Below are 26,570 nucleotides of genomic sequence, written 5' to 3'. Positions count from 1 at the left end.
CTCCAAAGCTGCAGAAAAGGCATTCTCCTCAAGCGCACATGGGACATTCTCAAAGACCACATGTTAGGACACAAAACAAGTCTCCACAAGTTCAAGACTGAAATCATATCAAGCATCTTCTCGGACATCTACACCATGGAATACTATGCAGCTGCAAAAACAAAGGATCCTTTACCCTTTGAGATAGCATGGTGGGAGCTGGAGAGTATTATGCTAAGTGAAATAAGCCAGTCAGGGAAAGACAAGTGTCACATGATCTTACTCATATGTGGAATCTAATGAATAATATAAACCGATGAACAAAATAGATCCAGAGACAAAGAAGCATGGAATAGACTGAAGAATCTGAGAAGGCAGGAGTGAGTGGGGAGAGATTAACATAAGAATTTATATGCATATATGCAAACCCATGGACAAAGACAATAGTGGGGTGAAGGCCTGGTGGGAGGGGTACAAGGTAGAGGGGATCAATGGGGGGGAAAAGGGGACATTTGCAATACTTTCAACAATAAAGATAAATTAAAAAAAAATTTAGAATGCACATGCCCAGCAATTCCCCTCTATGCATTATTCAGTCATGCAAAATAGAGAATGTACAAGGTTATTTGCTGTGGTATTGTTTGTAATAGTGAAAGGGGAGAACAACCTAAGGTCAACTTTTAAAATATATTATTTACATCTATACAATAGAACACTATGTAGATATGAAAGAATCTCCAATTCTGAAAATTCTTTTGCTACCTACGGCAAATATACATATGAATCATGACCATCTTTAGTCCCTGATGATATCACCATAAGAATGATCCCTTTAATGGGGCTTTTAATGGTAAAGAGAGTAGAAATGGACAGGTAGAAAGAATAAGTAATTTTTACAGTTTTATTTAATGAATATTAATTTCCTTGCAGAAAACACAGGATTTCTACCAATTAAAATAATAATAATATAAGAAGAAAGATGTATCTGTACACATATAACCTTGTTCAACAAAAATCTTCTCTTTGTAGATCCAAATTTACAAATAGGCCTAGACTGGCAGTACCTATTGTTCATTTATTATGGGTAGATTCCTCATTTTACAAACAAATTTCTTATATATGGGAAGAGGTTCAGGGTTTCCGAATGTCTTTGGTGTACATTTCCTGATACTGGAGGGGCAGAATTCCCCTGCTGTCCATCAAACGACATGCACTTGGCAGCCCTGTAGGGCATTGTGCAGCGGTACTCTTCTATTCCAAAATTAAGTACTTATAAAACAGAGTTAAATATATGTAAAGACAATGCATACAGGATAATCCTCCAGTAACCATATATGCCTGCCAATGTTATCAAACTATAATTTGCCTACTGCCCCTCAATTAAAACTTTCTAAGTCCTATCGCTTTACCCCCTCCTAGCCCAATTTCTCCCATCTGGAATCCTATGTAAGCTTCTATTCAAATACTGCCACTTCAAGGGCCAGGCAAAGTCCCATCTTGCCACTAAAGGACAGTCTTCCCTAACTGTTCTACTCTACAGTAATCTAGGCTCCGACCCTTTTTTGCCTTTATTAAGCATTTGGCTTCAATCTTTTTGCTGCCTAATACTGTTAATTAGCTTTTCACAAGTTAATTAAAGTCAGATTTCTCTATTCTGTTTTCTCTATATTCCTCATGCATCTACATAGTAGATGCTTTATAGGTCCTAGTTTTGAAAAGTAACACCAAATATGACCCAACATGTACACTTAGTGTTCTTTACAGATTTTTCTAGAACTAATCTACATTCTCTGTATAAACATGGAGTTTCTGCTAGACCAAGAAAGTTTTGTTTTTGATCTCAGAACTCGTCAGCTGACTCTGTGTCCCAGCCACAGGACTGCAGTTGTTCATCCTGTGGGAACTCAACTTCTATGTCATAAACAAAATTTGGGTCATCCTTCTTCTTCTGATTTTTCTCAAAAAGTTCATCCATGATGCTCTTCCTTTTGGCAAGTTCCTTGTCATCTAGTTTGTTCAGGTCTTCCTCAGGATCAATGGTTGTTTCCCGTCGAATTTGTTCCATTGTTTCGGCCAAACTCTGGCCCCACAAGTAACCTCGTAAAAAACTGAATAATTTCTCTAGCTGTCTCAGGGACACTTGTTCCAGGTAACTCTTGTGTCGTGGATTATTCTTTAATTGTTCAGCAGCTCTATTGCAATCTAGGAGGGAAGAAACAAAACTATATACCACACAGAGCCTATACACCACAAACTACTGGTGTATCACAAACTACTGACAGCAATATCTGCCATTATAGCCAAGTAGCTAAGTGGCTTTTGTGGAACAAATTATTCTGCAGAACTATTTTTTTATATTGAGCTTCGAGTGTGCTAGAGGAAGGAGGGATGCATTTTTTATTTTATTAACTTAAAATCACTTTGAGGAGATGTTACACACTTTCAGCTGGAGAAAATGTCCGAGAAGCAGCAGTATTACACCTTTACATGTTAGTGCTGGTATTAGGAAAATATCAAGACTACAAAAAAAAAACACATTTGGAGGGAAAGAAGGAAATTAACATTATTGAATAATGCTATTTCATTTAACCCACACAGCAATTCTGAAAGGGTGGAGATTATCAATTTCCTTTTACAGATTAGAACACTGAAGCTCACTGAGAGTTAAGTAATTTAGCCAGGGTCACACATCTACCCTGATAAGAGACATGATTTGAATCTAGGTCTGTTTAACTCTGAACACCCTTTCACACCATTACATAAGATTTAAATCGTTCTTATTAAGTGTTTTAGAGAATATTTAAGATAGCAGGCAAGACAAAACATGAGGTACCTGAAAACTTTGAAAAGTTTCGGACAGGCATGATGCGCTGGCGACTTTTCCCCTTCATTTCATTCTCATAGATTAAGATAATAGCTGGAGGCTGGAACCTAATTCCACATTTCTTGGCAGTGCACATCATTCTCACATACACTTCAGGGTAAATCAGAGGAAATCTGATGAAAATGTGTTAGTCACATAATGACTTCCTGCAAAAGGGGAAAAAAAATTTAAGTGTTGGATAAATCACACTCCTTCCTATCCCTCCTCCCCAGCAGATTTGGCTGTAGTCCAGACCTAGGTTAGTTTTAGAGATGAATGCTCAGCCTATCAATCTCAATATTTCAAGAGTTACCCTGAAAGTTTAGTTTGGCCCTGGGTTAGCCTTAGTCTTTTGGATCCCTGACCTATTAAGGGGTGTAGGCACGTTTACACATGAGCCTGGAAATGCATTCAGTTTGGATCTCTTAATGCAGTGGTTTTTTTTGTTTGTTTGTTTTAAATATGTCTTTATTGATTTCAGCGAGAAGAAGGAGAGAAATATCAATAATGAGAGTGTCATTGATCGGCTGCCTCCTGCAAGCCCCTGACTGGGGATCAAGCCTGTAACGCGGGCATGTGCCTGGAGTGGGAATCAAACTGTGATGCCTGGATCATAAGTTGACGCTCAACTGCTGAGCCATGCCAGCTTGGTTGTACTGTATTCTTAATCAAAGACTGTATATGAATTCCATGAGTCAGCCCAAGAACTGACTTACAGGATCTTTTTTATTTACCAATTAAACAAGTATGTACAAGCACCCTCTATGTCAAGGTACTAAGAGTTTTTTAAACCTTAAACATTAGGTCTTGAGAGGTTCACCACACCAGATGTTTCCCTTGTATTTTCCCAATCATTTTACTCATCAAGTTTTTGTAGTTACTTATTTAATCATTTATCTTCCTTTTCATTCTATATGCTCCATGAGGGCAGGGAACACATCCACTGATTATCATAATATCCTAGCACAATCCCTGTAGTAGGCATTCTGTATGTACGTTTTTAATTCAGTGTATTAAAATATGACAGCCCCTGTACATCCTGTATGTTTTTACACCCTAAAAGCCTGATAAAAAAGACAGACCCTTGCCCTAGCTGGTGTGGCTCAGTGGACAGAGCATCAGCCCTTGCACCTATGGGTTTTGGGTTTGATTCCTGGTCAAGAGCACATACCTGGGTTGCAGGTTCCATCTCTGCCCGGGTCAGGGTGTGTTCGGGAGGCAGCCAATCGATGTGTCCCTCTCACATCGATGTTTCTTTCTCTGTCCCCCTCCCACTTTTTCTAAAAATCAATGGAAAAAATATCCTCAGGCGCGGATTAACCAAAAAAAAAAAAAAAAAAAAAAGGGCACATCTAATTCTAATGCAGAATCAGCCTATACACATATAAGGCAATAAAGTTTACATGTCTTTTAGTTATACTTATTTGTCTCATTATATGATTTTTTTTAGTTACAAGGAACACAACAGCTATTTTGTAGCTGTGTAACTTCCCTCCCCTGGCCCCAATGCAAAAGTACACTTAATTACAGGGACCGCTTTAGATGTGACTATATTATTCCCAGTAAAATTTGCAAATATCAAGGAACCTAGAAGTAAAGCAGCATGGAGTAAATGATATCTTTATAAACTCAGTTCTGTCAGCAAATCACTATAGAAACATAGTTATTTAATACATGTTCACTGTAGAAAACTGGAGGTAAAGGGACGGGGGAGGAAGAAACATATATAAAATAATCACCCTTGACTCCTTCCAGTTTTTTTTCTAGGCATAGTTTTACTTTTTAAAACTATAGTATGTTTTTTTATATTATACAATTTCCTGCCTTTTAAATTTAACAACCTATGTGATTTTTGTCATTAAATGTTCCGCTAAAATGCAAATTTTATGTGACTGCCAAATGTTTGTCCTAAGGATATACCAAAATCTCTATTATTCACCCATTATTGTTGGATGTAAAAAGCATTTTTACTTAGACAATTAATAATATATAAAGAACTGCTTCTTCAAATTTCTGTGCTCTTGCCCATCATCTAATGCAATGATCCCTTCTTCCTCCTCCTCCAACAACAACAAACAACAACAGCAACTGCTAATCCTAGTTCACCTCACAAAAAATTTGGTGTATTAGTAAACTTTTTAGGAGATCCTACTAAGCACAATATAAATTCTACACACTTGAGCAAATGGCTGTACTCATGAAGGATGTATGCAACTGATACTCGGTAATGTAGTTTTTTTACTACAGACTTTTATTTAAGTTTTATTTTTACTATAGTAATGTTTGCATTCTGTTTAAAATGTAAAATAATTCTACGAGGCTTATACTAGATAACTACTGTCCCTTTCCCTTCCCTTCTCCATAGGCAACCAGCTTCAATTCTTTCAAGCGTTTCTTCCAAATTTTATCTCCACAGTTCTTCACAGCGTGCGTATACTGCTATTTTCAGTTTTCGTATCTTCTGATCTCTTTCCTGAGACATCCGTCCTACAGACCTCTCTTCTGCTCCAATCTGCAATGGATACTCTCTCAGCCCACTGACGGATTCAACTCAATTCGCGAAGACAGATGGGAGAGCTCACGCAACTCTTCTTCCCGACAGCAATCCTTCCCCTCGGGGCTCAGTGGCTCCCACAACCGAGCTAAGCATCCCCACGGCGCCTGGGGGGTACGGATTTTGCCAACAGACGGAGACCATCCTTTTCCTACTCACGGCCCCACTAGTGAAAGGTTGACTTTTTCACCCTTAAAGAAGTACAGAAAGTGCATCTTCTCCTGCAGGCCACCATCGAAAACCTCCGTGAGGCGGGTGTTTCCACCCAACCGCAGCGCGCAGAGAAGCACCTGACTCGACTTTGAGGCCGGGCGGGGCCTGGTGGTGCAGGAAGAGGCGGCGGCCACAGTCCCGCAGCCGTGACTATGGGGTGAACTCTCCGCAAGGAGGCCCGAATCCGCAAGTACCTGGAGGTGAAGATGGAGGCTGGGCGAGCGGGCTCCGCAGCCAGCGTGAGGGGGTCAGGGTCGCGTAGGGGCGCACGAGGCCGTTCCCACAGAGACAGCGCAGGTGCACTCATGGCGCATGCGCCTCTCCTCGCCCCGCCCCCAACCAGGGCGGCGAGGGGCGGGGCAGCGAGGAAGCGATCCCAGGGCCCGGACTGCAGCCTCCAGAGACGCCGGAACTTTCGGGGGCAGGGCCTGCGGGGAGTTGGGGGAACCGCGGGACCGAAGGCGTGCGCTCACCCAGGCTTCCGTCCCACTGACCGGCTCGGTGGCAGTGCTCTCTAGGAGCGGCGCGAAGCGTATGCAGGCTCCTCCGTCCGCATTTCACCGGGCGCGCTCCTCGCCGGCGCACGTTCCCCGCCGTCCTGGCTGCCCCGGCCGCAGTCGCGGTGGTCCAGGCGGTGGCCTGGCTGCTGCTCTGGGAGGCGGCTGGGTTCACCAGCACGTCCGCCACCGCCCTCGCTGCCTCCCACGCCGACACCGGTAAAGGAGGGGCGTGGCTGCGGGGGTGAGGGCGGGATTTGAGGGCCGAGTGGGTGGGCGGCAGCTCGGAGTCCGTGATCTTCTCTGTACAGCTGCGGGGTGAGCTGGAGGAGATTGAAAACAAAGGGCACGTGCCTCCTCTTCTCTCCCTCTCCCCCCGCCTGCCCCCCCGCATAGTTCTTTGGACTCTGGAGAGTCGGGTTTTGTTATTCCGAGGGAGGACTGGCTACACTGTTACTAAAATATTGCTAAGGAAATGCAGCCGTGAAGCGTTTGGGGATGCGCGAAACTTCTTACCAACAAGAAGCCAGCAAAGCCCTTGTGAGGTGTAAGGATCCCAATCCAGAATATAGAGACTCTGGGGGCGTGGGAAGAGGACGGCTAGTTTTGTTTTACAAACGTTTTTGATAATAGACTGGATTGGGTTGTCTAGGCAAGCGAGTTGATTGATTTCTTTGGGCCCCAGTTCCGTGGGCTGGAGTGCTATGCTATGTGTTGTGGATTCAGCCCTGAGCCAAAACCACAGCCCCAACCCTCCTAGACCTTTCAGCGTGGTGGGGAAGACGGATTCCTGTAATGACAATTAGATGAAGCCAAAACGTTTGATAGGGAAAGGAAGGTCAGAACAAACCACGTGAGTTTCTCCCTTCTGGAAAATGATATACTAATATCTGTCAGTCAGTGCCGTTCTGTTTTTTGTGTGTTTACATATTAGGTTTCTGAGTTTATATGCAGAAAAGATGATGAAGCCAAAAAGATATTTTAAACAACTGGATTTGGTGATTTCTAGACTCTTAACCGCAGTGGCATTTTATATTTAAATGGGTCAATTTCCAGAGCCAGTACAGACCACAATAACCAAATAAAGTGATACTTCAGAGAAAAAAATTTGAAGTTGAATTTAGATGCAACAAATTCGTTTTGAAAATGGTATTTTTCCTTTAAAAATCATAAACTGTCTAGTATTTGCAATACTGTGTGTAAATTAGCGTTTCTACTATCCCAAGATGAATGTGATTTACTACTCTAGTGTATATCCCAACATAATTTAAACCGTTAATCTGACCTTTTTCCCTAAATATCATTCCCCACCCCACCCCAATTAAAATTAAACATGATGAAGAAACATCTGGATTTATACAAGAGATAGCCAAAGTTATGTGTTTGGGAAGAGATTATATATGTTTTTACAAAACAAGGCTTTCTTTAAATAGCTAGGAGAGTGGCAGTATCTGAGGCTTTAAAAGTCAGGCAAATCTTGCCCTGGTGCCCAGTTTGTTAGAGCATTGTCTGGATATGCCAAGGTTGTGGATTCAATCCCTGGTCAGGGCACATACAAGAATCAACCAATGAATGCATAAATAAGTGTAATAACAAATCGATGTTTCTCCCCACTCCTTCCTCTCTCTAAAAATAATAGAAAAAAAACAACCTGAGATTTTCTGCCTTGTTTTTAGTCATTCTGTTCTTTTTGGTGTCCTGGGATAACCTGAATAAAGTAATATTAATAACAAGCACTTATATACAGGGTGGGGCAAAAGTAGGTTTACAGCTGTTTGTATGGCAAATATACGATAATAAGTAATACAAGAATAAACTGGGTGGTTCGAGTACTTTTGAGTACTGTAAGCCCCACCCTCTATGGCACTATGTGGTAGGACCTATTTTAAATACTTTTATGTATATTAAGTTCTCACGACAACTAGCAGAGCAATAAACTCTCTTGGGCAAAATCACACAGGTATTAAATGATAGACAGGATTTTGAAGATAGGCAGTCTAACTTCAAATTCAATGTTCTTAATTCCCATGGTATGCTAGAAGTGGATGTAGCTCAACTTGCTTAAGTTTTAAAAGGTTTTGTTTATTTTTAGGTTGGTTAGATTTTTCAAGCAAGTAAAGCCTATTAAAACAATTATTTTATAATTATTTAAGTATTCTTTCATGAGTGCTTGTTTTATTTTTTAAAAAAAATCTTTTGCCTGGCCAGCATGGCTCAGCGGTTGAACATCGACCTATGATCCAGGAGATCGAGGTTCCATTCTGGTCAGTGCGAAGGCCTGGGTTGGGAGCTCAATCCCCAGCAGAGGGCGGGCAGGAGGCAGCCAATCAATGACTCTCTCATCATTGATGTTTCTATTTCTCTCCCCCTTTCCCTTCCTCTCTCTGAAATCAATAAAGACATATTTTTTTATAAATAAATAAATAAATAATAAGTAAATAAATAAAATATTTTGGTTCTACAGGCATAAGGGCCACTTGTTCTGAAATTATTTTGAGGCAAGAAGTTTTGAAAGATGGTTTCCACAGGTAAGTTGCCTGTTGACTTCTACTTGCACCAAAGTACTGTTTCATGTAAGTTAGAGCAAAAAATCAATCGTTGAAAATGGATAAAATGGCCCAGCTGGGCATGGCTCAGCGGTTGAGCGTCGACCTGGGATCCAGGCGATAAGGGTTCGATTCCCTGTCAGGGCACATGCCTGGGTTGTGGGCTGCAGCCGATCAATGACTCTCTCATCATTGATGTTTCTATCTCTGTCTCTCCCTCTCTTTTCCTCTCCCTGAAGTCAATAAAGATATATTTAAAAAAAGAAAAAAAAAGAAAATGGATAAAATGGAAAAAAAATCAATTGCTTTCTTCCAGTCATAACTGATAGATTTATTATAATGTGGTTACAGTTTGAAATAATGATTAAAATAACTGGAGAAAACATGTTTATAATTTACCATATGTTTAGAAGTTATGTGTATATAATATCCCATTTAATCTTCACAGTGGTTGTGAGATAGATGATACCTTTCTTGTTTTTCAGATGAGTTAGGTCGAGCTCAGTGAATTTAAATAATTTGGTAGTGGGTAGGGTGGTAGAGCTCTGGCTCTAATTTAGGACTATCATACTCCAAAGCTATGTTCTCAAGTACTAAGATATTATACCACCCTAAATCACTATTTCTTGCTTTTTTCCTATTTGTTTTTTGTATTTGGTCCAAATAATCTTTTTTCTTGCCTTATTTTGGATAAAGTAAATATTTTTTAAGCATCTTGTTTTGTCTCTGTTTTTAGTTTATTAACTATACTCTTTTTTTTTTTTTTTTTAATATATCTTTATTGATTTCAGAGAGAGGAAGGGAGAGGGAAAGAGAGAGAGAGAAACATCAATGATGAGAGTCATTGATCGGCTGCCTCCTGCATGTCCCCTACTGGGGAATGAGCCTGCAACCTGGGCATGTGCCCTGACCAGGAATTGAACCGCTATCTCCTGGATCCTAGGTTGGTGCTCAACTGCTGAGCCACGCCCGGCTGGGCTATACTCTCTTTTTTTAATTGCTTCCTTTAGAGTTTACAGTGTGCAATTTTAACTTATCACAGTCTACCATCAAATAATATTATTTCACACCATGAATAATGTATAACTCCTGTGTCAGAATAGTTCATTTCCTTCTCCTTTCCTTTATGCTCTTATTGCCATATATTTATTAACTTTACATTGTACTTATGTTGTAAACCCCACCATATATTGTTATTATTTTTATTTTAAAAAGTCATGTATTTTTTACATTATTTATTTTAATTGTGGTAAAATAACCGTAACATAAAATTTATCATCTAACCTTTTTAAATTGTACACTTTATTGGCATTAAAAACATTTACACTGCCGGGCCGGGTGTGGCTCAGCGGTTGAGCCTCTGCTAAGGATCCAGGAGATCATGGTTCGATTCCCTGTCAGGGCACATGCCAGGTTTCGGGCTTGATTCCCGGTTAGAGGCGCGCAGGGGGCAGCCAATCAGTGACTCTCTCATCACTGATGTTTCTATCTCTCTCCCTCCCTCTACCTTCCTCTCTCTGAAATCAATAAAGATACGTTAAAAAAAAAACTATTTATACTGTTATGTTACCATCACCACCATCGACCAAGTTTTGTTCATCTTGCAAAACTCTATACCTCTTAAACAATCACTTCCTATTCCCCCTTCTCCCAGCCTCTGGCAACCACCTTTCTACTCTCTATCTCTATGAATTTGACTATTCTAGGTACCTCATATAATTGGAATTATACAGTATCTGTGACTGGCTTATTTCACATAGTGTAATGTCCTCAAGTTTCATCCGTATTAATTTCTTACGGAATTGTCTGTCATACTGTTTTCAATAGCCCCTGCACTATTTTATATTCCCACCAACAGTGCACAAGGTTCCAGTTTCTCTATCAATGATATTTTTAAACAATTAAAAAATGAGAGAAAAAGGTTTTTATGTTCACCCATGTATTTACCATTTGCTCTTCTTTCTTTCTTATAGATCCAAGTTTCCATCTGATATCATTTTTATTTCTGCCTGAAGAACTTCCTGTACCATTTATTGCAGTGATAAATTCTCTTAGTTTGTGTCTGTCTTAATCTTTATTATATATACTTCCTATACTTCCTGGATATATAATTCTAAATTGACAGCTTTTTTCTTTTAATGCTTTACATACATTGTTCCATTGTCTTCTGGTATATTCTTACCTTTGTTTCTATATAATGCTCCTTTTTCTCTGACTGCTTAAAAATTTTTTTTTTCAGTGACTGGATAATAATATGCCTTGCTGTGTTTTTGTGTGCGTTGATCCTGCTTGGTATTTGTTGAGCTTCTTGGATTTACAAGTTTATAGTTTTAATGAAAATCAGAAAAATTTCAGCCATTACATAATCTTAAAATTCAAATTTTCTTTCTGTTACATTTTCTCCTCTTTTTCCTGGGGTTCCCCCCCTCATTCTTTCTATCTTTCTTTCTCTTTCTCTCTCTTTTGATATTCTCCATTTGATATTGTTAAAAGATCTCTGAAACTTGTCTCCCCCCGTTCTTTTTCCCTCAGTGGGCTTCAGTTTGAATAGTTTCTATTGCTGTGTCTCCAAGTGACTGATCTTTTCTTCTCCAATGTCTAATTGCTTTAGAGCATATCTGGATAGTTTTTATTCCAGAAATTGTGTTTTTCATTTCTTGAAGTTGCATTCAGTTCTTTATATATATATACACATATATATTTATTCTCTTTCCCTCATAACATTCATTCATGTTTTCTTTAAATTCTTGAACATATTAGGTATATTTATAATGACTTAATGTCCTTTGCTAATTTTGTTCTGTCATTTCTATGATTGTTTCTATGAATGATTTTTTTTCTTGGTTATTGGTCACCTTTCCTGCTTCTTTGCATGTTTATAGCTTTTGATTGAATGCTGAATATTGTGAATGTTGTAGATGTGAACATTTTTGAGTGTGTGGATTTCACCTTTTATTTTTTTTAATTTTAATTTTCTTAATATATTTTATGGATTTCAGAGAGAGGAAGGGAGAGGGAGAGAGAGACAGAAACATCAGTGATGAGAGAGAGTCATTGATTGGCTGTCTCTTGCATGCCCCCTGCTGGGGATCTGGCTCGAACCCGGGTATGTGCCCTGACCTAGAATTGAACCTTGATCTCCTGGATCATAGGTCTATGCTCAATTGCTGAGCCATGCTGGCTGAGCTTCATCTCCTTTTAAAGGGTGTTGGGCTTATTTTTTCTGTTAGCAGTTTTAAGTTACTTGTTTATCAAATTGATCTTTTTAACCTTTTTTTGTATAGGTCTACAGTTAAAAGTGGCCATTACTGCAAGACTAATTTAGCTACTAAGGCTTTATCCTATTGGGATTTCAACTGAAAGCTCTGATTGGTATCCCCATTGGGATTTCTATGTTTTAGTTGGTTGGAATGCAAATGTCTCCCTACCTTGTGTGAAATTTTAGAATTTCTCATCTTTTCATTCCTTGGTCATTCTCTGCCCTTCTCGTGGAGTTACACCTTACTCATGCTTATCTTAGTATTCAATAAAAACTCAAGGGGACTCCCCGGTTCAGATTTCTAGAGCTCTTTCTACATCGTTTCCTCCTCTCTGGAACATAGTGCTATGACTTCTAGCCACGCCAGCTTTCCTTAACTTTTATCTCTATTTTCTCACCTAAGCAAAACTGTTGTGCTGTGCTTTGGATCTCATCCCCTGTACTTGGTCCAAAATGTACCCCCAGACAGAAAGCTGGGACAATTATACATTTAGGTTTATAGTCTATTTCAAAATAATTTTTGTATATGATATGAGGTGGACGTCAAGGTTCATTTTTTTTCTAAATAGATATCTTGTTGTTTCAGTACCATTTTTTGAAAAGACTATCCTTTCCGCCATCAAATTATATAGGCATCTTAATTGAAAATATGTGAGTGTCTATTTTTTGACTCTATTCCTTTCCATTGACCTTTGTCTGTTTTCACACTAATACAGCTATTTTCAACCTTTTCCATCTCATGGCACACATAAACCAATTACTAAAATTCTGTGGCACACCAAAATATATATTTTTTGCTGATCTGACAAAAAATATCGCTGTAATTTTGATTCATTCACACTGGATGTCTATTTTTGTGATGGCTGTTGTTATTTTTTTATTTGACAGTCTAAGGGAAAAGAGGTCAGTGCCCCTGACTAAGTAGTCAGGTATTGCATGTTTGTTTGTTTGTTTTTTTGAGCGAAAGCAAAAGTTTATTGAAGGAGAGACAAAAGCTCCTGCCACAGCGAGAGGGATCCCAAACAGGTAGCCCAGGCATTGTATGTTTTAAAAATTTTTACAGCACAGTGATATGCCTCTTGTGGCACACTGGTTGAAAATCATTGCGCTAATATAATACTATAGTTTGTGACATGAATTTATGAAAGATCTAATGGGTGGTTCTGACATGACATAAATATTTCACTTGACTTTAGTCTCTTTATAATCTTTTGAAATATAGTGTTTTTACTAATTTGAATGTAATGTTATCTCATTAACAACTGAATGAAGAGATTTACTTTAACTATAAAATTTGTCTTACAGAGACCTTTTAACAAAAGTGAAATTTGGAGAAAGCATTGAGGACTTACAGACCTGCCGACTCTTAATTAAACAGTACATCCCAACAGGACTTTTTGTGGATCCATATGAGCTGGCTTCATTAAGAGAGAGAAACATAACAGAGGTACAACTATTAGAAGATTTTTTTTTTTAGAGAAATATTTTTAGAGGTGTTATAATTTGGATTAAGGCAAAACAGTATGCAAGAAAACACTGTAGTATTTTTTATATATTTTGTAAAAGTGTATAAAGTAACAATTTTTAGATAGTATTAGGAGTATTGCTGCGTTTTTTTGGTGTTTTTTTTGTTGTTAATCCTCACTCAAGGATATTTTTTCCATTGATTTTTAAAAATTAAAAAAATAAAATCCTTAGCTGAGGATATTTTTTCCATTGCTTTTCAGAGAGAGTGGAAGGGGGAGAGAGAGAGAGAGAGGGGGAGAGAAACAACAATGTGAGAGAGAGATTGATTGGTTGCCTCCTGCACGCGCCCCAACTGGGGCTGAGGATGGAGCCTACAACCAATGCACATGCCCTTGGCTGGAACTGAACCCGGGACCCTTCGGTCCTTGGGCCGACACTCTAACCACTGAGCCAAACCTGCTAGGGCTCCATTGTTTTTTTTTAAAGAGAATGGGAGGGACAGAAGGAGGGACAGAGGGAGAGAAAGAGAGAAATATCCATGTGAGAGAGAGACATTGATAGGTTGCCTCCTCCTCGGGCTGACTGAGGATGAGGATTGAACCTGCAGCCCATGTACATGCCCTTGCTTGGGAATTGAACCTGCAGGCCAGCGCCCTAACCACTGGGCAGCACCGGCCAGGGCAGTCTAGGAGTATTGTTTAATAAGTGAGTGATACTTGTCATACTTGTCAGTAGTAAGCCAACTAAACTGAGCTAATTAAATCCTTTTGGCAGGATGGTTCCTAGTTTAGTGACTAAGAAAATTATATATATGTTTAAGAAGATTAGTGATTAATAAATACTGGTTCAACAGCAGCTTTGTTAAATTAGAGAGACATACCCCAACATCTGTATAATTTGAGTATGGGAGGAAAGGAAATTAGTTTTTATTGGATCTTTATACGTCAGAGGTGACCTCTGAAAATGGTTCACTATTCACTTGACCCAGAAAACCCCACAAAATCATGCAAATCACAAGGCTCAAATCTTTGCGTTCACTTTAAGAACACTCGTGAAACTGTCTAGATCACCAAGGGTATGGGTATTTGAAAAGCCACCAGGTATCTCAGGGGTGTCACTTTATAGAAGCAATGTGTGCCATTCCAATGCTACAATGGTGGAGTTGATAGGTGTGCCCAGGCGAAACAGTTGGTCTGGATACGGAGTCCGTGGCTCAAAAACAGTGCTGAATTTCTGCTGCAAATGCTTAAAAATGCAGAGAGCAATGCTGAACTTAAGGGTTTAGATGTAGATTCTCTGGTCATTGAGCACGTCTAGGTGAACAAAGCTCCCAAAATGTGGTGTAGAACTTACAGAGTTTAAGAATGGATTAACCCATACATGAGCTCTCCCTGCCACATTGAGATGATCGTTACTGAAAAAGCAGATTGTTCCTAAAGCAGAAGAGGAGGTTGTACAAAAGAAAAAGATATCCCAGAAGAAACTGAAGAAACAAAACCTATGGCCCAGGCCTGGCTGGCGTGGTTCAGCGGATGAGCATCGACCTATGATCCAGGAGATTGAGGTTCAATTCCCAGTCTGGGCACATACCTGGGTTGTGGGCTCAATCCCTAGTATGGGGTGTGCAGGATGTAGCTGATCAATGACTCTCTCATCATTGATGTTTCTCTCTCTCTCCCTTTCCCTTCCTCTCTCTGAAATTAATAAAGACATATTAAAAAACACACAACCAAACCAAACAAAACAAAACAAAAAACTTACAGCCCAGGAGTAAATTCAACATTAAAATAAATACTAATAAAAGTAAAAGCAGAAAAAAAAAACAAGGTAAAATTAAGCATTAAAGAAAGATTATGTCCTACATCCTTTACATATATGTGTGTGTGTGTGTGTATATATATATATATTTTAAAATATATCTTTATTGATTTCAGAGAGAGGAAGGGAGAGGGGGAGAGAGAGAGAAACACCAATGATGAGAGAGAGTCATTGGTCAGCTGCCTCCTACATGCACCACACTGGGGATCAAGCCTGCAGCCCGGGCATGTACCTTGACTGGGAATCAAACTGTGATCGCCTGGGTCCTAGGTTGATGCTCAACCTCTGAGCCATGCTGGCCAGGCCTTTACATATATTAATCTTTTTTTTTTTTTTAATATATCTTTATTGATTTCAGAGAGAGAAAAGGAGAGGGAGAGAGAGAGACAGAAACATCAATGATGAGAGAGTCATTGATCGAGCCCACAACCGGGGCATGTGCCCGGGAATTGAACCCCGATCGCCTGGATCCTAGGTCGATGCTCAACCGCTGAGCCACTCCCGGCCGGGCTACATATATTAGTCTTTATAACAACCCTGGAAGAAGTATTTCCATTTTATAGATAAGGAAGCACAAAGAGGCCAACCTTATCTAGGATCACTTAGGTAACTGAAAGAAGAGCCAAGAAATGAATCCAAAGTTCTTTCCAGAAATGAATCTTACTCCTTAGTTAAGAGCTTCCCTAACTTTAATAAGAATCCCTGAGAGGCCCTGGCCAGTGTGACTAGTTGGTTGAGCATCTTCCCATGCACCAAAGGGTTTTGGGTTTGATTTCTGGTCAGGGTCACATACCCAGGTTGCAAGTTACCCTGGTCGAGGTGCATATGGGAGGCAACCAGTCGATGTTTCTCTCCCTTTCCCTTCCTCTCTCTAAAATCAAAAATAAAAAAAGAATCACCTGGGGGTACTTCTTCTGCAGTTTATTGTCTTCCTGGGAAGTCTTAATTCAGAAGTTCTAGATTGGACCTCAAAATCTACTTTTAATGACTCTGGTGATTCTTATTAAGAAAATTGGGAACCACTGTCTTATGTCTTAGTTCATGAGATTATCTATATATGAATTTTATTTTATTATTTTTTAATCCTCACCTGAGGATATATTTTTATTGATTTTAGAGAGAGAGGAAGGGGAAGGTGAGAGAGAGAGAGAGGAGCATCGATATGGGAGAAACATTGATGGGTTGCCTCCCATATGGGACCTGACCAGGGACGAACCCTCAACCTAGGTATGTGCCCTGACTGGGAATTGACTACAGAAGAGATACACAACTTTAACATAGACAGTGAAGACATTGAAATTGTTAAGCTTTTGCTTACCTTGGTTCAGTCATTAATTCAAATGGAAACTGCAGTCAAGAAATCAAGAGGAGCCCGGCTGGGCGTGGCTCAGCGGTTGAGGGTCGACCTAGGATCCAGGTGATCAGGGTTTGATTCCTGGTCAGGGCACATGCCTGGGTTGTGGGCTCGATCCCCAGTCGGGACGTGCATGAGGCAGCCGATCAATGACTCTCTCATCATTGATGTTTCTCTCTCTCTCTCGCCCTCTCCTTTCCTCTCTCTGAAATCAATAAAGATATATTTAAAAAAAAAAAAAAAATCAGGAGGCTGAGGCTTGGCAGCAATGGAAGAATTAGGAAAGATCACCAAGAGCAAAGATGTTATCATTAGAGGCCAAGACTAAGATCATCCACACCCTCATACTCCCAGTACTATGTATGGATGCAAAAGTTGGACGACGAAGGCTGATGGGGAGAAAATTGATTCATTTGAAATATGTTGCTGGAGGAGAGCTCTACAGATACCCTGGACTTCCTAAAAGGTAAACAAGTGGGTCCTAGAGCAAATTAAGCCTGAAACATCGCTGGAGGCATAAATGACAACACTAAAGCTGCCCTACTTTGGGCCCATTCTGAGAACGCAGGGTTCTTTGGAAAAGACAACAATGCTGGGGAAAGTATTAAGGCAGCAGGAAAAGAGAAAGGGCAAATATGAGATGGATTTACTCCATAAAAGAAGCCCTAGGCATGACTCTACAGGAGTTGAGCAGGGCTGTTAAGGATAGGACATTGTGGACATCATTCACTCGGGTCACTAGGAGTTGGAGCCAGTTCAATGGAATGTAACACACAAAGCAGAGCTAACAGTTCATACCTGATAAGATTCTTGTGAAAGTTAAAGGAGATAATGTATATAAGCTATTTTGTGAAATACTTGGCAATAGTAAATACTCAAAGAAAGATACCTTTATTAATATCAGGTCATATATACATCCTTGTTGACAAGACAGAAAAAGTTGGGCTGTGTTATTTTGATTTGTATCTAGTTGTACACAAAAAGAGTTCATTAAAAAATTTCTAGGCCCTGGTTGGGTAGTTCAATTGATTAAAGTGTTGTCCTGATACTCCAAGGTTGCAGGCTCTATCTTCAGTCAGGGCACATACAGGAATCAACCAAGAAATGAATAAATAAGTGGAATGACGAATTAGTGTTTCTCTCCCCTCCTTCCGCTCTCTCCCTCCTCCCCCTCTCTCTTCTTCTTCCTGTCTCTCTAAAATCGATTACAGAGGGACTGGGGAGGGGGAAGGAATGGGGTGGAATGGGTCATTGGGGAGAAAAAGGGACATCTGTAATATTTTAAACAATAATAACATTAAAAAAAAAAATCAATTACAAAAAATTTCTAGCTCTGGCCGGTGTGGCTCAGCAGTTGAGCATTGACCTGTGATGCAGAAAATCGTGGTTTGATTCCCAGTCAGGACACATACCCAGGTTTCGGGTTCCATCTCCAGTTGGGGCATGTATGGGAGTTAGCCGATTGATGTATCTCTCTCACATTGATGTTTCTATTTTTCTCTCTCCCTTCCCCCCTCTCTAAAACCAATAATAATAAAAAATAGCCCAGCTGGCATGGCTCAGCGGCTGAGCATCGACCTGTGTGATCAGGTCACATGCCCAGGTTTGGACTCGATCTGTGTGTGTGGCATGCAGGAGACAGCTGATCAATGACTCTCTCTTGTCATTGATGTTTCTGTCTGTCTCTCTCTCCCTTCCTCTCCCTTCCTCTCTCTGAAATCAGTAAAAACATATTAAAAACAAAACAAAAGCTTAAAAAATAGTAGTAAAAAATAAAATTTCTAGCAGAAGGTCTTGTAATATTCTGTAGGACTTTGCTCTTTACCTTCCTGGCTAACATTTTTATCCTTACATAAAAATACAGAAGACATAGTTAAATTCATAAATGTTACATAACTACTGGTTGACAGAATGGGATTTCAATTAAGTATCAACAGTCTAGGAAAAAATGGACTTTAGCCAGAAAGATAAAATTTAACATACATAAATCTAAAGCCCAACATTTAATTGATTAAAAGTTAATTACTTGAAAAAATAGGATGGGACTTAAAGTTTTCTGCAAAAAGTTTAAATGAAAAATATTCTGTATGATACTTTAATGGTGGACACATGTCATTTTATATTTATCAAAATCCATAGAATGTACAAAATAAAGAATGACCCCTAACTTTAAAACTACAGACTCTAGTTAATAATAATGTATCACTATTGGTTTATCAGATGTAACAAATGTACTACACCAGCAATGATTTTCAACCATTTTTATCTCATGGCACACATAAATTAATTACTAAAATTTCTACAAAAAAACAGGTATAATTTCGATTCATTCATACCAGATGGCTATTGTTGTGTTGTCGTCATTTTTTTATTTGACTATCTAGGTGAAAAGAGGTTAATGGTCCTGACTAAATAATCAGGTATTGCATGTTTTAAAAATTCTTGTGCACCATTTGAAAATCGCTGTACTACACTTATGTTAATAATAGGGAAAATTGTGTGAGGGTGTGTGGAGGGTGAGGAAGGTATATGGAGGGCCTGTATTTTCTGCTTGTTTTTTTCTGTAAGCCTAAAACTGCTCTAAAAAATAAAGTCTATTAATTTTTTTAAAAGTGTATTTATAGCTATATCACACTGAAGTAAGGCTGCTAAAAAGCTAATGCAGTTTTTGGCTAAAGAAGGGCATATTGCTACTGTAGTCCCTCAGTACTTCCAAAGGCAACTAATATGATGAATTATTTGGAAATCATGTCATGAGGAATGGAGAGAACTGTGAATATGTCTTTGGGGAGGAGAAAATGTAGTGGAGGCAGCGTGATTGAGGACCTCTGATGTTTGATGACCCTTATGAAATAAGGAACAGATGTATTGCAGATATTGTAAACAAGGATAATTGGTGAGTGTTACAGGCCAGAGCATCAATTTTCTACTCAGAAAAGAGATAACCTTTTAATAATAGATAACATGAAATAACTCAGTCGTTGAAAGTAATCAAACAGTGGCTGGATACCTGAAAAATATCCTCATTGGGACAGTGGTTTAATTTGATCACCTCTTGAGTTTCTTTATGATTCATAAAGTTATATAATTCCTTGACCTTTGCCAATGAGTTAATCAACATGTATATGTGTGTGTGTGTGTGTTTTATATACCAATATGTATATGTATATGGATACATAATGCATATACATGTGCATATTGTAACTTAGCACTAAGTTCTGCCATGTGCATTTTTACTTTTGGTGTAGAATACTTAGTTTAAAATGGTTTTTACCATATTACTTTTTTTAAGAAATCATTTGCCAGTTTTCACATTACCTTTTTATACCCAGTATAGAAAGAGTGCTGACCTTTGCTTTGACTTCCTGATCACAGTGATCTATCTCACTACCATCTTGTTTCTCTGAAGAACAGGAAATTACCAGAATGATACCAATCGTTTTTACCCAATACTGGGTTAACTGTTTTTGTCATAGTTTTCATACTTACTGAAAAGTGCTACATTTATTCACAAAATTTCTCTTTCCTTGTTGCCTGTTTTATCACCTAAAGAAAGGTTGATAGGGAGATTACATAGAAATAATTTTTATGGGAAAATTTTGCATCTCAGTATAATTTCCTCAGTTTACTTTTAGTAAACAAACTTTTATTAAACACAGATCACATCTGTGTTTTCTTAACTTGAGGATGGATGGAGAATGGAAATTGTTTATAAGGGAGATGAATTTGAAATTTCTTTTCACCTGTATAGCAGTCTTCTGGTTTTATTTTTGTTTTTTAAATCTTCCTCATTCATTTTTTCTCTTGGATTAATATTTGTTTTCTTTTTTACAGGCAGTGATGGTTTCAGAAAATTTTAATATAGAAGCTCCCAACTATTTGTCCAAGGAATCTGAAGTTCTCATTTATGCCAGACAAGATTCACAGTGCATTGATTGTTTCCAAGCTTTTTTGCCTGTGCACTACCGCTATCATCGGCCACATAGTAAAGATGGAGAAACCTTTATTGTGGTCAATAACCCTGATTTACTGATGTATTGTGACCAAGGTGAGGGTTGCACAACTTTTCTGAGGGTTGAAAAAAAAATAAGGGTATGGTGGCAGGTCTGAAGTCAAGGGATAATAACAAGCATATTTCTTTTTTCTTTTTAACTTTTTTATTGTAAAATAAAGCATAGATACAGAAAAACTTCACAAACATAGTTTAGTGAATTATAAGGCAAATGCCCTTATAACTACCACCCAGGTCAAGAAATAGCGCTTTGCCAGCCACCCTAGCAGCAGCTCCGAGTATCGTGTCTCAAGCATAGCCTCTGCCTTTCTCCTAAGACTAAACCCACTATCCTGACATTTAATCACTTCCTTATATTCCTTTATACTTTTGTCACCCAAGTGGGCGTTCTTAGTTACTATAGCTTAGTCTCGCCCATTTACAATTTTTCTCAGAGTTGGGGTTTTGGCGATAGTGCTCATGCAGTTTATCTGACCTCTTTATTTCCTGGAAATTGGCAGCTGGCTCCAGGGGTGTGATCAGATTCAGGTTTGCTTCCTATAGGTAGTGCTGTGTTTTTTTATGAGTAGATGTATAGTGTCTGGTGCGTTTCTTTTTTCAGCCATTGGGCCTCACTGCCCCTTTGCTGTTTTCTGTTGATTCATGCTGATATTACAGTACTTACAGGTGTTGGTGTTTTGTTTTCACTTTCATGTATTTGGTGTTTAAGGGGTGCTTTGTCACCTAGTTTTGCTATAAATGTAGTCCGTGAGTTTTTGGTGGTGTGTGTAGTGTTCTGTTTTTATGTGTGGATTTGAGTAAATTTAAAAAACTATGCTTTCACCATTTTCAGTTTTCCTAGAATCAAGACTTTAATTTAAGAAACCCCTTTCAGATTTTGGTTCTTTGTGTCTCCAACTTTGGGCTGGTTAGAATGTTGGCAAAAGTTAGTAGCATTGTTACTAAAGATTGGTAGATAGAAGTTTTTAATCCATACATTTGCTGCCATCATATATATCATGGTGAAAAAATAAAGAAGCGTTCAACTTTGTTAGCTTTGTTCATCCAACCTAGTTTTCTGTTTCTGTTAATGGTATTGACTTATCCTAAATAAAGTTTGAAAATGTGTCCCCTCCTCAGAGAGCATCTGGGGTTCTGGTATTGTTTGGTTTTTGGTCCGAGTGTTCTTCACATGGGTTTGTTTACACTTGAAAATTTATTGAGTTGTATGCTTAGGACCTGTTCACTGTTCTAAATATATGTTATTCTTCAAGAAAAAAATTAAAATATTCAAAAAGTGGCCCCTAGTATAATGGGATTTATTAAGTCAAGCACAGTTTTTATAATTTCATAAAATTATAAAATTTCATAAAATTTCAGACTGTTAAAATAAAACATGCGATAGATGAATCTAAATCATGTACATTGTGTAATAAAATGTTTGAATATTCATATCCCAACATGACAGATTGGCCTAACCTCTAGTCCAGAGTCCAGATACAGGTTTTGTGATATGATCTTCTACCACTTTTTCTCAGAGTTTCCAATTTTGAAATGCTGGGCTCAGTCAAAAGTGGCAGCTCCTTGTGCTTTGAAGAATAAGGATATTTGCCAATGGAACAATATGAAATATAAATCAGTAAGTTAATATTTTATGTTTTTAGATCTTGCTGCCTCATTTAAAATTCTATAATGTTTCTGCCACATTTAAGGGATTAGAATTTTATATTTTACCATAGAAAGCTGTGTTTTTGTTTGTTTTTAGTGTTATTTCTTTGCTGCAGATGGCAACAGTGGTTCCTCCTTTATATATAGTCATAGAATCACTTAATTTAGGGGCTGGAGATTTAGTGTTAGTCCCATGCCTCATTGGTCCAGAGCTTAAGTATAGCTGATAGGGTAAAGGTGTGAAATGGCTAAGAAAAACAGTGGTATGTCCATCTGGTTAAAACTTTATTTTATTTAGAATTTTTTAAAAAACATGTTTTTATTGATTTCAGAGAGAGGAAGGGAGACGGAGAGAGAGAAACATCAGTGATGAGAGAGTCATTGATCCGTTGCCTCCTGCACTCCCCCTACTGGGGATCTAGCCTGAAACTGCAACCGGGACATGTGCCCTAACTGGAACTAAACCTTGATCCTCTGGATCATGGTCAGTGTTCAACCACTGAGCCATGCCAGCCAGACTATTTAAAACTTCTTACTAATTTTTGAACAAAATAGATTAGTTAACTTCATTATAATATACAGAATAAATAAAAAAAAAGGAAAATAAAACTCAAAAGTAGTATGATTTCAACTGTGATAGTTTTTGGATAGTTGTATTGCTATTATATATCTAAATCTAGACTGTTTCAGGCCATTTTTATAGTTTTGACCTCCCAACTTGTTTTTAGTTATTAAATTAGGTAAGTATTAATACTTCATTAACACTAGTTTTGTCTAAGAAGTCTACAGTTTTCTTCTTACCTTCTTTAGTTAACTAGTCTACTTCTTTCCTCTCTTCAGAGTGGTTAAGTCTTTTTACAACACCTCCGTCCCTCTCCCCTTCTTGGAGGTTTGGGGGCGGGACTGAAAGTTCCAATCCTCTCATCACATGGTTAGCTCCATTGGTAAGCAGCTCTCATCCTTAGGTGCTTTTCAAAAGTTACTTCACCAACATAAAAGACACCATGCTCACTTTCAACATTTAGGAAATTCCAATAGTTTGGGGAGCTTTGAGCCGGAAAGGGGAATGAAAACCAAATATGTATGTCTTATTATTATAAATCACAATATCACACATGTTACCTTAATTTTTTTCAAACTCTAAAATACTGTACATTTGGAGAATTGCATTTGATGATTAGTGTTTGTTTATGATTTATTGATTTAAAAAATTGGTAGTGTGCATGGCTATAAAATAAGTAATTACCTCATTAAAAATATTTTGAATTCAATTCTCTTTAAGATCATGTAACTTGAAATAAGAGATCATGCTTAAGCAGTTTGATTTTTTTCCCCTTTACTTTGTGTTCTAAGTGACCATTACTAAGGTGATGATTTATACCAAGGCTGCTTTGTTTAAGATGCCGTATTTTGAAAGATAATTTTCAGATAGCACTTTGTTACAGATTGTATTGGTAACATAATCTTTTTTGGATGTGAAATTATAATCCAGTTAGTTATAAAAAGAAGCCAAAAATAAAAATATCCCCAAATTATCAAATTTTAATGTTTTTAAAAACTTATTTTTAAACCATAAAATTTCCCAAAGTTTCTAATTGAACCCTTTAGCTTCAAAACCAAATAGAAAATAGAAACCAGGTTGAACATAGGAGTACTTTTGCATTTAGTCATTATCACAATTAATTTGATGTTGTGTTAACAGTAAAGGACACATTCAATTGTGTAATTTGTGAAAAACAAACTTTTAAAAACTGTTTAGGGAGAGAAAGAGCAAACAGGAATGAATGGCCCTGGCAGGTTTGGCCTATGGACTGAAGGGACGGTCAAGGGCACATACCTAGGTTGCAGGCTGGATCCCCGGCCCCAGTCAGGGCTCATGTGAGAGGCAACCAGTTGATCTGTCTCTCTCATATTGATGTTTCTCTCTCTCTGTCTTTCCCCCTCCCTTCCACTCTCTCTAAAAATTAATGCAAAAAAATATCCTTAGGTGACTATTAACAAAACAAACAAAAAATAGGAATGAATGGATACTTTAGTTTTATTTTTGTTTTAATATTTTTCCTTCAGGGCTTCAACTTAGAATTCTGTATTCTAATATGAAACATAGTAAGAGGGTGTAAATGTTAAATTGATCACAGAAGTGACATTGGGATATAGCTGGTGTGTTGCTGTTTTTTTGTAAAACCAATTGACTTAAAAAAAGTTTCAATTGATTTTTTTAGAGAGAGAGGAAGGGAGATGGGGAAAGAGATAGAAACATCGATTTGCTGCCTCCTGCACACCCCCTACTGGGGATGGAGCCCATAACCTGGGCATGTGCACTGACCCAGAATCAAACTGGCAACCTTTTGGTACATGGGATGGCGCTCAACCAACTGAGGCACACTGACTGGGCTAGCCTGCATTTTTTAAAAAGAATATACTCAATTCTATGTAAAAGGTAGAAAAAGTCAAAACTAATGAGAATTTAAGAATTATTGTGGGAATTGAGTCTGATTTTATTACATTAAATGAAATGTTCAATCCAAAAGAATCATTCAAACAATAATGATACAGGTAGTGTAGAATTGGCTAAAAGATATTTAAAGAAAAAAATTAAAAATAAAGAAATGACTTAGAACATGCATTTTAAATGTCTCTAACTTCTCTCTCCATCTCTCTCCGTAGGTATATAAGAATGTGACTCTACAGGTTCCAGTGGGACTGACTATACATACTTCTTTAGTATGTTCTGTGACTCTGCTTATTACAATCCTGTGTTCTACTTTGATCCTTGTGGCTGTTTTCAAATATGGCCATTTTCCCCTATAAGTTTTATGCAATTAAATGCTTTCCATAAACCTAAATAAGACCTAATCATTTGTGACTAGAAGTATTCTTCTAGAATTGTCATTACTTTTGTCTTGTCTTCATTTTGTTTACTGGCTCAATTATGTTTACTGGAGGAAATTTTGGATCATTCTCAACTAATTCCAAAATTTAGTGTTCTGTTATGTAGACCTTTGATAATCTTCAAGCATCTAGTGCCAGTAGAGGAAACTTAATTCTGTTAAATTATTATTTTGTGGGAAGTCACTTTATCTTCATTTGGGTTACAAAAATAAGTACTTTATGTATTAGAGACAAATTATTGTCAGTTTGTAAATAGAAACATTTCAATTTAAGCTAAAAATTGAGAGAATCATTATAAATAAGAATAAAATAATTTGGATGAATGAGTTTATTTAAATCTTATTTTTATGAGAATAGTGAAGTCATTTATCTAGAGTTTCAAAGAAAATCATTAAGAACAGCTAAGAAAATATTAATATCAAAGTTGATTATTCTTTAAAACATTTCCATTCTCCCTTTATAATTTATATTGCTTTTGAACATATGCATTGTCAAAGGGCTTGATGAAACTAAGCACTAAGATTTAATTCTGATTTAGTACTGAATTTGTCAGGAAGACAGTTCGGAACGAGTATATTTTATTAAGTTGTACATTTACAAAAAATGTGTTTTGTATCTTCAGGTGATTTTTAAAAAATAAAAGATCTTGATTTAGAACCAAAAGGCTGTATTAATAAACACAACTATGTGAAAAAGTTTAAAGTCATACAGTATATTGTTACGTACATAAAGTTTTTTAAGACAGTCTCAGCATTCTGTACATACATGTGTTACATTTCTACATTTTACTCCTCACATCAGCTTCTGCATTAAGTTTAATTATGACTAATTTGTGCTATTCTTAGTGCATACAAGACACTTGACATTAGCGTTTTATTCTTGTATATAAAAAGTACAATATGGAGATGTATACAGTCTTTGCTATGTTAGGTTTATAAACTGTTTTAAAAAGTTCATCCTTTTGCCAAAGTGATGGAGAATATAATTGGTAAATCTTAAGTCCTGTGGTGAATAATGGTGTGATTTAAAGCTTTTACTATGTTATGTTTTCTTTTGAGACATTAATTTAGTAATTTTATTTTGGGGAAAATAACAGTTTTAAATTTTATTTAACTAGAACCTCTCCCCTTCTTTAATGAAACATTCTGTACCATGTCTGTATTAAAAATAACATTGCTGATTTTGTTTTTGGAAAAGGTCTTGATTTATTTTTCTTTGGGAAAAAAATAGAAAATAAAGTAAGTGCCATAAGCTAATTAAAAAATAAAAGGGCAAACATGCCCTTATATTTATTTAGGGCAATTTATTTAGGACACACATGTTCCAAAATAGAAGCCAATAAACTGGGGTATGTTGGCATTGTTTGTTTTAAACAGAGTAATGGGATGTGATATACATTTTTATATGCTATATCTGCTTAATTTCGTAAAACATTCTGGTGTTTTTATGGGAATAAACCTTTCATAATT

At 37.6% G+C, this 26,570-nt stretch overlaps 2 protein-coding genes across 10 annotated transcripts; one reads left to right on the top strand and one right to left on the bottom strand.

Moving 5' to 3' along the window:
• Nucleotides 1–866: 866 nt before the first annotated feature.
• Nucleotides 867–6,477, bottom strand: CEP19 (centrosomal protein 19). Of its 9 annotated transcripts, XM_081138772.1 has the most exons (5): nucleotides 6,104–6,176; nucleotides 5,687–5,803; nucleotides 4,014–4,122; nucleotides 2,813–3,009; nucleotides 867–2,181 (listed from the first exon to the last, which is right to left on the bottom strand). In XM_081138772.1, exons 4-5 carry the CDS (start codon nucleotides 2,940–2,942, stop codon nucleotides 1,820–1,822), a joined length of 492 nt encoding a protein of 163 aa, XP_080994898.1. In that variant the 5' UTR covers nucleotides 2,943–3,009; nucleotides 4,014–4,122; nucleotides 5,687–5,803; nucleotides 6,104–6,176; the 3' UTR covers nucleotides 867–1,819. The 9 variants fall into 9 exon arrangements, with proteins under 9 accessions (XP_080994898.1, XP_080994895.1, XP_080994897.1 ...); XM_081138769.1 differs by lacking the exon at nucleotides 5,687–5,803 and having other exon boundaries at nucleotides 6,083–6,477; XM_081138771.1 differs by lacking the exon at nucleotides 5,687–5,803 and having other exon boundaries at nucleotides 6,104–6,318.
• On the top strand, nucleotides 6,106–26,570 carry PIGX (phosphatidylinositol glycan anchor biosynthesis class X; the record flags this gene model as incomplete). The annotated part of the gene is made up of 6 exons (XM_081137983.1): nucleotides 6,106–6,325; nucleotides 8,571–8,634; nucleotides 13,217–13,358; nucleotides 20,385–20,598; nucleotides 22,080–22,180; nucleotides 24,877–26,570. Coding segments are annotated over 6 exons (885 nt in total), but the record flags the coding sequence as incomplete, so codon positions are not given.

This window comes from Miniopterus schreibersii (genome assembly GCF_964146895.1).
Source record: "Miniopterus schreibersii genome assembly, chromosome: 5".
Taxonomy (NCBI): domain Eukaryota; kingdom Metazoa; phylum Chordata; class Mammalia; order Chiroptera; family Miniopteridae; genus Miniopterus; species Miniopterus schreibersii.
The sequence above is the reverse complement of the archived record's forward strand: the minus strand, read 5'-3'. Positions and strand labels throughout refer to the sequence as shown.

What these genes read in the sequence shown, in the direction of transcription:
- CEP19 (XM_081138769.1), bottom strand. Translation starts at nt 2,942, where the DNA reads ATGATGTGCACTGCCAAGAAATGTGGAATTAGGTTCCAGCCTCCAGCT. An exon ending in AAACTTTTCAAAGTTTTCAG is followed by an intron (nt 2,182 to 2,812) that starts GTACCTCATGTT and finishes CTTCCCTCCTAG; the next exon opens with ATTGCAATAGAGCTGCTGAA.